Source organism: Eptatretus burgeri, chromosome 6, assembly GCF_056783735.1.
Source record: "Eptatretus burgeri isolate ZD-2024b chromosome 6, Ebu_testis_v1, whole genome shotgun sequence".
NCBI classification, from domain to species: Eukaryota; Metazoa; Chordata; class Myxini; order Myxiniformes; family Myxinidae; genus Eptatretus; species Eptatretus burgeri.
The window spans coordinates 56,404,179-56,416,678 of NC_140966.1; the positions used below are offsets into that span (position 1 = coordinate 56,404,179).

Consider the following 12,500-nt stretch of genomic DNA (forward strand, 5'->3'; position numbering starts at 1 on the left):
AGGCATGTTTGCCAAGTGGGAGTCTGTTGCTGCCATTTAGGGATGCCTTTCCTCAGAATGAGGGGAAATACCCTTGGCTCTCCATGGAAATAAACTTTTCTTTTTCAATAATGCAAACAGGATGAATGGGGTTGGGATGTTAGATGGATGGCACGAGATTACATTAACATCGGCCAAGAAAGCAAGAAAACTAAAATTGCACAAAAACAACGTGTATCCTCATACATTCTCACTCACTTACTACACATCACACACATAATGATTTAGAGTTACGTACTTTCATTTTTGTGTTGCAGGACACTGGGAAACTCAGATAAATACAATTTGTCGATACGAGTATGCGCCAATGTGAGCCAAGCTTAGGTGCCTTCTCCAAAAACAAAAAATTCTTACACAAGGAAATGCAAGAAAAGGAAACAAAAAGGGGCAATTCTGCACATAAAGTCCACAGTCCACACAATACCTCAAGTCAAATACAAAACCACAAGATCATAACTAAGGTTATAATTTTCTTTTGTTTGTTTTCATGTTTTCACTTTCTGGTACGAAAGGTAACGAGAGAAGATTACTTGAAGATCGCACGCACACACACACACACACACACACACACACACACACACACACACACACACACACCTAAAGAACATCCACAGATCAGATAGATGAAGTGTGGCATATGAAAAGCCAGTGTTGTTTACACGATATACAATCTGTAAGATGAGATTGTACAAAAGTGCAAGAACAGCAGCTGTGGACACCACTGTTTCAAACACACCGTCCTTGTAAACTAGACCAAACCGTACGGATATAAATGTAATGTGCAAGGCTAAGCTTTAGCAGTGAAAGAAGTTGATATAATAGTTAGCGTAGCTAACAAAAATATCCTTCATCAAAATAATTCATTGGAATAAAGATCTCATGGGGAAGAGATGAAAATGAGAGAGGAGAGGAAGAAACTAAAAAAGGTAAAGGAAAATCCATGAAAAAAAAAGCAAATCCATTTTTCATCCTACGGCATGTTAACGTTGATTGATAAATGTATTAACCACTCACACAGAAGGATGGAGGAAAATAAAATAAATAAAAATACAAGGAATAGGTTTTGAGGAAATTTTTCCTTACCAGAAGCAAGAATCTCTCTTCCCACTGCCAGCTCACCATTCTGACTCTTGCAGAGTTCCAATAAAGTGGACACCGACAGCTGGCTCATTCGACTGAGGAATAAATAAATAAATAAGTATGGCAACAGAAGCAGCAGAAATGATGGCACACATCGATTCATTAGCATCAATAAAGAATGGACAAGCAAATGGCAAGGTTTTCCAGCAACTTTGCATGCATACACACCTGTGTGTGTCAGAGCACTTAACCAAGATGCTCTCAACTACTGGTCGAAGCAACCGCTGCAAGAGTGTCCGATCAGTGGGCCACTGACAAGGTGTGTACACCAGCATTGCACGCAATGTTTTCTGGGGAAATGCAAACAACACTCTGTTGTCTTGGCAGGTATACTGCAGGTATCTAGGAATTGCATCTCGGACTTTCGCAAATGCCAATTGCATGAACTTTACATTACAGTATATCTATATTTCTTGAAACATTTTACCTATTCATTTGACTTATAAAAAGTACAAGTGTTTGCAGGTCCCCACTTAGTCCTCTTCTTGAATGACATTTATAATATTGTGAACCAAACAATAAATAACACTCAAAGAATAGCAGTAATACTGTATGCAAGTGCACTTTCTTCTCTTAAGAAAACTTACTCGTGCTTTATCAATGTCATTTTAATGTAAAACAAAAGTTTGTTTGAGGGTTCATCACATAACGCAGTATTAACTCGACAGCTCATAGAACACCTTATCCCTCATCATCTTGAGAAACAAGGACATGCGTGGGGTCTTTGAGCAGCAAATTTGATTGGTCGTGATGATGTAAAATGCTGTAATATTTTGTCCAAGTACTGCTAAACGGTTTTGGAAGTGACAAGAAGGCGATTTGTGTTCTCGTGTTCAAGTATATAATTTAATTGAAATAAAATAAAGATTCAAAAAAAAATTGGGGGGGGGGGAATTCACCACCGTTGATGCAGAGTCTTTTACACCACATTATTTAAGACATTACATTAGTTCTTCGTGGCTGTTTGTGTCCTTTATGACATCCTTAAAAACAGTAAGTTTCCTGTTTGGAATGATTTTCAATTTTCTTTGACTGCCAGACAGGTAGACAGAATAGAAATATTGTCTCACTCCTCTCTGTGCACATGCAATTGGGATGAATTCAGAGCCAAAATACGGTAAAACTATAGGTTCGAATTGAAATCAAGTAGTTTCTCAATCATATACTGGCATCTGTCGATAGACAGACAAACAGAGTGAACCAATTGCTTAACCCCACTTTTCGCTTTGCATGCGTGGGGTAAAAAGTTTATTATACACTGGTGAGATGCGAAGATTATCAGGTATGAAGAAGAGCAGACAAGTGAAAAACAACAAAAGCACAAAGTGAGTTTTGATTCAACTACAGTTTGAACTCTCACTTTACTGAATGGGGCAGATAGATGTGAAAAAAGAATGGCATAGCAGGATTTGAGAACAAGGGTACTGATGCCATCTGGGCCCACCCTTACTTTAAGACAATAAGTAAAGGCAGAGCAGAAAGTAAAACCTTACTTTGAGTCATAATGAGGATTGAAAACCTGCACTTCTTGTTTCTTGCATACGACTTCACCACTGGCAATTCACAAATCAAAATCTAGGTTTAACAGCCAAGTTTTTCGCATCAGTTGAGGGTGCGTGGATTTCTGCATTGCTTACACTGGATTTTCACAATGTGCAGTGGTTAAATATATGGCCTATGGTTTGGTAAGTGCACCGCAGTCACATGCTGGGCTTTCCTTGATTTCCCATTTGAGCAGATAGTGAGCGGTCTGAGCATTGGCTGTGCGAATCTGGTTAAACGTGGGTAATTGTTCAGGGGGTAGATCCAATTCAGGAGGCTCTTCTGTCGGGTCAGAAATCAGGTATTTGTGTTGGGATGTTGGTATTTTCCCAGCACCGTCCGCCACCATTGATCTTGGACGTCAAATCCCAAGTCTCTGGGGGTCCTGGCAGTGCTCCAGAATGACGTGCGTGATTTGAGATCGGAGATAGGTACATTTTGCAGGTCTTAATGGATGGGGATATTTGGGTTGGCCTGCAAAGGCGACGTATTGTGGATTGCTTATGGGATATCAGGTGGAGGAATATTTGAGAGCACAGGCAGACAGTTTGAGGTGTTGTTTTTAGTGTCCCTGTGATGGTTCACATTGCAGAATTTAGGATACTAGTGCGTGCCTGTAGGTGCAAACAAAACAAAACAAAAAACTTTCAAACAGCATGCCAGAAACAACTACACAGGCCGTTCCTTCGCTCTCATAAACGACGACTGGATCGGGGCATTGTGTTTAAGCAAGTACAGAAATCGAGAAAGAAAGAATACAGTAAGTCGATAAATCAAGAAAAAAATCGAGAAAGAATACAGTAATCGTCACTGACTGGATTGGGGTATTGGGTTTAAGAAAATCAAGAAAGAAATCGAGAAAGTACAGAAATCGGGAAAGAATACAGTAATCGTCACTATCCAGAAGTGAAGTCCTCACTGTCCGGAAGTTCACATATGGCAGTTACGATTATTCGCAATTTAGTTTTAATGGCCAATTATTCAATTAGCGCCAACGTATTTTGCCTTTTATCGCAAGGAAAAACACAAAGAGAAGAGGAAAGAGGAGAAAAAAAAACGTGCAAAAAATAATTTACTTCCTGCTTCGGAGCATACCAGCACTCTGATGTTACCCAAATTTATGCACCGTCTAATATGAAAACGATCATAACTTGGGGCATTGTGTTTATCTATAAATGCTCATAAATTGAGAAATTATTAGAATACACGAAGTCATCATTATCCGGAAGCCCGTACGTTGTAACCTGTAATGGGGAACGCGGCTGCCCATAAAAAAAAAATAATAATAAATAAATATTCAAACCGCGAGCAACAAACAACAACCACACAGGCTGTTTCTTCACTCTCGCGTGCCCGGAGGTGGGTGGCGCGGATGTTCGCATATCACAGTTACGATGACTCGCAATTTAGGTTTTAATGGCCAATTATTCAATTTGCGCCAACGTATTTTGCCTTTTCGCAATGTCCTTGCAAGGAAAAACAAAAAGAGAAGAGAAGAGAGAAAAAAATTACTTCCTGGTTCGGGGCATACCAGCACTCGGATGTTACCGAAATTTATACACCGTCTAATATGAAAACGATCATAACTTGCGGCATTGTGTTTATCTATAAATGCGCATAAGAAATCGAGAAAGTATTAGAATACACGAAGTCATCACTCTCCGGAAGTCCGTACGTTGTAACCCGTAATGGGGAATGCGGCTGAGCTTCCCTTCCCCCATCGGCCACGCCCACGCAACAACATATCTTGTCATTGGTTTAGTAAATAAATGGCCATAACTTGGGAAGCACTTGTCCGATTAATATCAAACCTTGAAAAGGCACATCCTCAAGTCCCCAGCAATATATCTGGCAAGTTTCAATTAGATCGGACCAGCGGTTGTCGAGAAACAGCGGTGTCACACACACACACACGCACACACACACACACACACACACACACACACACACACACACACACACACACACACACACACACACACACACACACACACACACACACACACACACACACACACATACACACACACACACTGCTGGAATTATAGATAGATGATCCAGATGTTTCCTGCCCACACAGATGCAGTATTCTGCAGTGGAATAAACAATGGCAGGATTAGCAGAGCAGAGAGTACATGCATCAACCCCAAAGCCAGTGCCTGGAGGTTTCCAGATAATATTGGTCGAAGTTTTCATCTTTTCATAAGCCTTCCTCCTATGTTCTGGATAAGTCATGCTACGATGGAATGGAATACCAATGTATTTTGGATGGGACTCATTATGCAATGCTTTATCATTATAAGTCACATCTGCATGATGTTTTCTGAAATAGTCATAAATAATTCCTGTTCTACCTCAAAAATAAGTAAACTAAAATAAAATCGAGTTAAAATTCTGCTCCATGCCGTTTGCCTACAAAGACATGGTTGCATTGTCACAAGCGAGTTCATAAGAAAAACACGAGACAGTGATTGAAGCAAAGCCTTCAGGCAAGATCTGGCTTGGAGATATGTGGAACTTCTCGCTATACCAAACATAAGAAAGGCCAGAGCAAAAGCTGTGATTCACCAAGTTCCCAGCAGCAAATGTCGCTTTTGAACTCTTTCTTCGCCAACAACACAACCAATTTGAAAGTAAAATTAACAGAGGCGAGTTTTTAAAAATTATTTTCTGTCTTTCACACCTAACCTCTTTCTTTTCCTATGCTACATCATGTTTGACCAAGAAGAAAAACAAGTGTAAATCAGTAAAAACAAGGATTGGAAGACCTGAATAAGTACTGACATTCATGTTGTTAAAATTAGTCGGCAGAGGAAAGGTCAGCCAAACATAAGTTTTTTGTCTCACTCTGTACACATCTTTGTTTCTCCCTGCCTCCCGTCACCATCCCATCTCTCTCGAAACCCCATCCCTGCTCCCAACTGCAAAAATAAACAGCATTACAAGGATCGAAAGGCCTCCGATGGTCATTTTAATAACCGGGCTCTTTCATCGCCACGTAGTAAATGTGTCTACTTCTCTCGTAAATGCTGAGACCTTGTAGTACTGAGGCTCCAATTTTATTCATCTGCCTTGTGATGTTTTTTTTCCAAAACAGTTTACATTTCCAAGAGTTTGGGTTCAGCATCACAAACACAGGATTATTAACTGGCAGCAAATGGGGTGAGAGTAAAGTAAAATATTCAAAAAACAAACAAAAAAATGGTGACCCATCTACGAATTGTGAATGCAAAAATAGTTTCACACTCCTTGTTGTGAACCTACTAACATGTCTTTTCACTGTTTCACATGTGCCATCATGTTTCATAGGCCATCGTGGACAAGAGATGGCCGTCTCAAAATAAATTAGTCGAAATTCAGTGAAGTGATAGTTGTTGCTTATGCTTCAGTCACATTTGTCTCGGCGGCCGTAGGGTCTAAAAAAAATCTACGGCCACTAGCAATTATAGGGCGGCCGCAGTATTTCCACGGTCACACAATGTAGCAGTCACATATGTTTTTATTTTCGGGTAGCCGCACGGGGTATTTAGAAATTGTGGAGACCGAAAACGTGGGGGTGCCGTACGGTCTTTGATTTGATGTCGCACGGTGACCTTAGGGCGTTCCTGCGGCGGCCTTAGAATTTTCAAGGCAGACGCAAGGTAGCCTCAAGGTGCCCGCAAGGCGACCGCAGTGGGGCCCCTAAGGCGAATGTGCGGCCAGACGGACGGTAACGAGTGGGTATATATACCAGTTCTTTTTCATATGTATATCATAGCTCATATCTGTCATGTAGATTGTGGACCAGGTTATATACAGATGGCGCTGGTTGTTCCTCAACGGCAGAGGCTGGGCTACCTGCGCATGATAAGAATTCATTGATAAAATGATAAAATTCATGATAAAAAAATCATTTTTCATTGATAAGAGCCTATGGCAGCCGCACGAATAACGCTTAGCCCACCGTACGCACTACGTACGGTCGACGTGGAACACATCTACGTCATGGCTATGGCTTGTCGAATTGCTATGGCCAACCTCGAAATGAAAAAGTTATAACTCCGCACTTTAATTCCACGGAGACCCCTCCGGCCTGTAAAAGATAGCCATACGGCGTAGGGCCACCCTGAGGCCACCTCAGAAACTCTGCGGCCGCCGCACGTTTCTGTCAATTCAGGGAGGGTGGGGGGTACGGCTGCCGTATCCAAGCCGTAGAGCAAATGTGACTCATGCTTTAATCAGAAACAACAAAATAGATGAATAAGAATCAAAATTTTTGAAAGATTGGAAAAGGATATGAAAGTAGAAAGAGGAAAATGAAGCAAGCTCAGTGAGTACAAAAAATAAAATGATAATAAAGGAAATACAATATATGCAGACATTTCCAAAAAGGCAAGGCCAAGCTGTAAACACTCACCAATGCTGCCACGTAAACTTTATAGACTGGGTCAGCACAAACAACGGCGAGCACTCCGCAGCAGCTGCGCACTATATGTTCTCCCGTCATCCCTGTAGCATGCTCAGTTCCACGAGTACCACCATGCACAAGGAGCAAGGCCCCACTAACATCATGGGAGAGCCGCCGCAGGGCGACTTCACGCACAGCCCACATTCTTGAGAAAAGGCATCCAACAAGCTCGACTCCAAACACCTGCACACGATAACTTTGGGTCAGTTTATAAACGCAATAAACACAACTACAACAGCAACAATAATATCTCCAAAGGAAAGTATTGTGCACAATAAAAATATAGTTAATACACCTCCTATTCTATCACAAATAGAACATATCATTGGTATAAACACAATTTGCTTCCATATGAACTCAATTGGTAATCGTTCATTGGAAATCCCACAAAGGTATTCATCCGCAGCTTGATGGAGTACAGCTTTCCCATCTGGCCTGGTGTTCCAGCCTTACACCTTTCTCATCTTGATGCCATGGAAACAAAGGCCTTCAAGATCACTGGAATCTTCCGTGCTGAAGCTGAGTCGATGAGACTATGCCTTTTCCATCGCAGACAAGTCGGTGGTCCCTCTCTGTCTTCTACCACCTCCTTTCTGGTCTTACACCCTCTGCTCTTTCCGCGCTTTGTCTGTCCTCACCCCCAGGTTTCTGCAGGGTGCACACGGTACACCAGCCACTAGCTTGTGGTGAAACTCCAAAAATCCAGAATCACTGCTCACCTCTACTCATTCGTTCATTTTTTTGCCCACCCGTGAAACCAACTTCCACATTTTCTTCTACGTCATTCTGCCCTCCAGGTCTTCAAGGCAGCTGCCCACCACCATCTCAAATCATCCCCAATCCAAAAGCATGATATTTTCAGCCCGATTAACCCATCCCTCCCGCACCCGCAAGCCTATCTCCTCCGAAATTTCCAGTTTTTGCTTCCTGAGAGTTTGCTTCCGTATCCCCCTTGTCCACCCTGTGCATCCACCCCTACAACTCATTTGTCCAAGCATCCCTCCATTTTGTCTCTCAACGGTGCTGTTGCTGTCCAACCCCACTCTACTGTTCCTTTTGTTCTGCTGCATCCTGTTCCGTTATATGCTCCAGCTCTTCCACGAGCCTTAACATTGTATACAAATAAAACCTATAACAATTGCATCTTGGGAACAGCTGCTGAGCATGCATAATGGTCTAAACTCTAAAGACTTGTCAATGCAAAACCAGAGGAGAGAAATAAAAATCTGGAGTTCTGAGCCCAAACCAGATTAATGTTTATGCTCAACTGCCAAAGACAACTTCAAAGCAAAAAAAACAAAAAAAAAAAATCAAGCTGTTATCAAGATGGGAAAAAATCAAAAAATCAAGACGGATGGACGGACGGCCGAAAAGCCAGATGGACAACCCGAAAACATAATGCCTCCAGCAACTTTGGCGGTGGAGGCATAACAATCTCGCGACTCGTATTCAACTTCCCATTAAGCTTTATATCCTTCACTCTTCATCATGCTGTTTTAATTTGTTTTATTTTTATTTTTTATAAACAACAGGCCTTCAAAACAGCTGTTCACCACCACCTCTTATCATCCCCCATCCAAATCCTTGATCTTTTCTACCCCCGTTAATCCACCCCAAACCCACCACCTTCAAATTCCCTGCTTTCCTTCCTGAAAGTCCCTGAAATGTCCATCTTGTATACCCCATGTTCCCCGCCACATCCCTCTCCCTTCCACAGATCTCCTAATGTGTCTGTTCCCCACGTGTTTTGTCCTTCCCACTCCCACCCCTCTTATCTCATGCCCCCCTTGCTGTGCGTTGTGTGTTATCTCTCATACGAGCCTCGACAAGGTATACCAAAAAATAAAACTAAAAACCTGATATATAGAGTGTCACATTAAAGTGTTGTCCTATAAAAAACAGAGGCTACTGGAAGAATAATTCAAAATTACAAGCAAATGAAGATATCATAATGACAGGGAGGCAAAGAACAGGCAGTCATGGGAACTCTGAGCAAACGTGTTCTATGAGCATATAAGAGGTAAATAAAAATTGAGGGGGGAGGGAGGAGGAGGAGTGAGGAGGAAGTGATTTTACAAGGATAGAAAAGATAGGTAGTAGTGAAAGAAAACATGACATCAGAGAAGATTGATACTCACTGAAGGACTGCAAAGAATGGTGCGAGACAAGAAGAGAGTGGAGACAAAAGAGCGAGGAGCGTAAAGTTGAGACAATGGATAGGGTTACAGCATGAAAATATCTTCTGTTTGGAGATGGAGGTGTGGAGGGTTGATAGAGTTAAGTTAGTGTCAGGGACAAATGCAGATTGGACCGAGATTCAATTGCGAATTTGGCCTGCTGGTTGAATCATTACTGAGGTGTAGCTGTGGCACTTGATGCAATGTCTAAACTTGATGCTCATCTGCACAGAAAAGCTGGAATTTGGAAATTGTTCAGCGACAATCGCCTACGGTACTCTTTGCAAAAAGCACCGCGGGATCTTTAACGTACACCAGCTCATGTTAGCAGAAGGAATGCCCAGTTTAACGCCAATCCGAGGGAATGCACACTTTGTGCAATGCAATTCCATGCCGAGGAAGCACCAATCTGGACAATTCAAAGTAGGGTCGAGAATTTAACCCAGACAAGACAGCTCAAAATGAAGTGTACGTACTACCTCATGCATCATCCTGTCCGACAATGATGGGGTTAAAGAGGGGGTCAAAGCTTCACCTGAATGTCCTTATCAACAATCCAAAACAAGTGATAAACCTCTAATAAAAGCTAAAACAGCAAAGAACTACAAAATTGAATGAAATTTGAAATTAAAAAAAGAATGCTGCCCCTATAATAAAGATGAGAAATGAATAGAAAATAAAAGGGACGGATTTAAAACAACATTAAAGAAACGCTGGTAAATTATCTGCCTGCTCTGCCCAGGCACACACATCGTTAAAAGGGCAGTGTAAAACCAGGACATGGACCACTGTCCAAAATAAACTTTGGCGGTGGTTACCCAAATGCTTGCCAGCACTTTCTGCTCGTGCCGGACATCCGTGGGATATAGGTATGCCTCACGGGTAGCCCTGAAGGAAAGTTTAAACCGGATTCAGCTTTAGGACAATCTTGCTTTTTCAGAGGGGTGAAGGGTGTTGTGAAAACAAACAACTGAAAGTCACATCTTTAGTTGGTAAGCATGAGGAGTTTGTACCTTAACCAAGTTAAAGATTAATCAAACATTTGCTTGTCACAGTTGTTAACTTTGAGCAATTTTCTTCCGTCTTCAACAAAACGTCTCTCCTCCAAAACATGCAGATACTGGTGTCAGGTTTGCCATATTTTCCTGTGCACTTTTCTCCTCTCCTGTTCTTGCCTTTCCCTTGTTATCTCAGCCACAAAGGTAGACAGAGGTTATGTTTAAACCCATTATTCTTTTGTCTGTCTGTCTGTCTGTCTGTCTGTCTACGTCAGCGGGATATCTCAAAAAGTTATGGGCAGATTCAGATAAAAGTTGGTAGACAGGTTGGGTGTGTGAAAGGACCGATTGATTCAGTTTTGGTGTAGATCTGAATGTGGATCTGGACACGAGAAATTTTAAGTGATTCTTCACCATTGAGATATATATATATACTGCATGATATCTCAAAAAGTTGTGGATGAGTTATGACAAAACATGGTGGATGAGTTGAGTAGATGACAAGAACAAGCCGATTCGATTTTGGTTCAGGTCCAGATGCAGATCCGGCCAATCAATGAGATACAACATGGAACTTTCATCAATAACTCAATTTCTCACTGCTCTTGTACTGACCTTACACCCCAACCCCCAGAATAACATCTGGCTGTGACTTCCCCTCCGCTCCCACCTCTTGCTCACCTGTGTGTTGCATCGTCCTCCTAACAGTGACAATTCCATCGACATCTCTCAGACAACATGGACAAATTTTTCACCACTCATCCCAACTCTCTCTCTCTTCCTCATATATGGCAATTTAAATCATCAGTGTGCAACTTGGCTGAGCAATGGTACTCCTCTCACCAGCCACGGAATTTCAGCAAAGGACTTCTTTGAGTAAATCAATCTGCAAACTTTCCCACCCAGAATTCTCCCAATGGCAAATCCTCCCTTCTTGACTTAATGATGACCAACTTTTCCGCAAATTTCTCCTGCTCTTCCTTTGCTCCAATTGCTTCATCTGATCATATGCTTGTGAAAGTCAACATATCTCTGGCTATTCTCAGGGAGCTGCCTCACCACCAGCAAGTCTAGCATTTCACTCAGGCAGAATGGCACGGACTGCAAGCAGCCCTCTCTCCACAGGACTGGTCTCCTATATCTATGGCCCAAGATGTTAACTCATACTGAGAATTCTTCTACAGAATCTATATATATATATATATATATATATATATATATATATATATATATATATATATATATATATATATATATATATATATATATATATATATATATATATATTGTTACGGTTGTGGAAATTCACAGAACACCATTCAGGTTTCCCAGATATCAATTATGTCGATAAGTGTGTGTTCAGATTAGATTTCCTCACTGATGTTTAAAGGGCTATGATCTTTGAGTCAGCCATTATTCTTTTGCTGTCTTTTTTTGGAACAACCGCCTCTCAACAACCACGCCATCCCCGCCACAACTACTATCTCAACAACCACGACATCCCCTCACCACCTACACCACCACAACATCGCCTCACCTTCATCTCCACAAACGCCGCCATCTTTTTGCCAGCCACGGCAAATCCTACCAACGAACAACATCTCCGCCACCAGACGCGGGGACTCCCTAGTTGGGGCGAGGGCCGATGATCTCTGCAACATCCGCTCTCTTTGCATGACTTGCGATCGGATCAAAAGATCAAAAGGGGCGGAGCCAGCGAGGGGTGAAGGGTGAGAGGTCAAGGATCAGACCTCACCCACGGACCCCATAAAAAGGCGCGCTGGAACGCCAAGTGAGAGTTGAAGTCGGAGTTCGGTTGGAGTCGAGCTGGAGCAAGTGGAGGTCTGGGTTCTCCGTGGAGCTCAGTCGGAGAGAGCCGAGGAGACTGGAGCTTGGAGCCAAGGAGCAAGTCCAGCACAGGGCAGTCGGAGCTCGGAGCACAGCCAGCCTGCCGTGCCGCGCAGAGCTGCGGGTTTTTGGAAAAAGCCGGAGAGAGGTCGCCAGCCAGCAACAGAACGGTCCGAGGTGATCGGGCCTCGGGACGATCCGAGCAGACGCGGAGGAACGAGCGGGCTCTTAGAGAGAGCATCAACTCTGAAAGAGCAAAGGCCCGTTCGTTCCTCTGAGGCGTTGTCGGATAGACCCGAACTACCAGGC

The 12,500-nt window shown here is 42.5% G+C and overlaps 1 protein-coding gene across 1 annotated transcript in view; it reads right to left on the reverse strand.

Moving 5' to 3' along the window:
• Positions 1-994: 994 nt before the first annotated feature.
• The window catches only part of LOC147024837 (mitogen-activated protein kinase kinase kinase 1-like), a 110,145-nt gene continuing 98,639 nt past the window's right edge, over positions 995-12,500 (reverse strand). The window contains exons 10-12 of the mRNA XM_085885148.1: positions 7,118-7,351; positions 1,348-1,469; positions 995-1,214 (exon numbers count right to left, since the gene is read on the reverse strand). Coding sequence (XP_085741274.1) covers positions 1,010-1,214; positions 1,348-1,469; positions 7,118-7,351 — 561 coding nt within the window. The 3' untranslated portion in view covers positions 995-1,009. The remainder of the gene's footprint in view (positions 1,215-1,347; positions 1,470-7,117; positions 7,352-12,500) is intronic.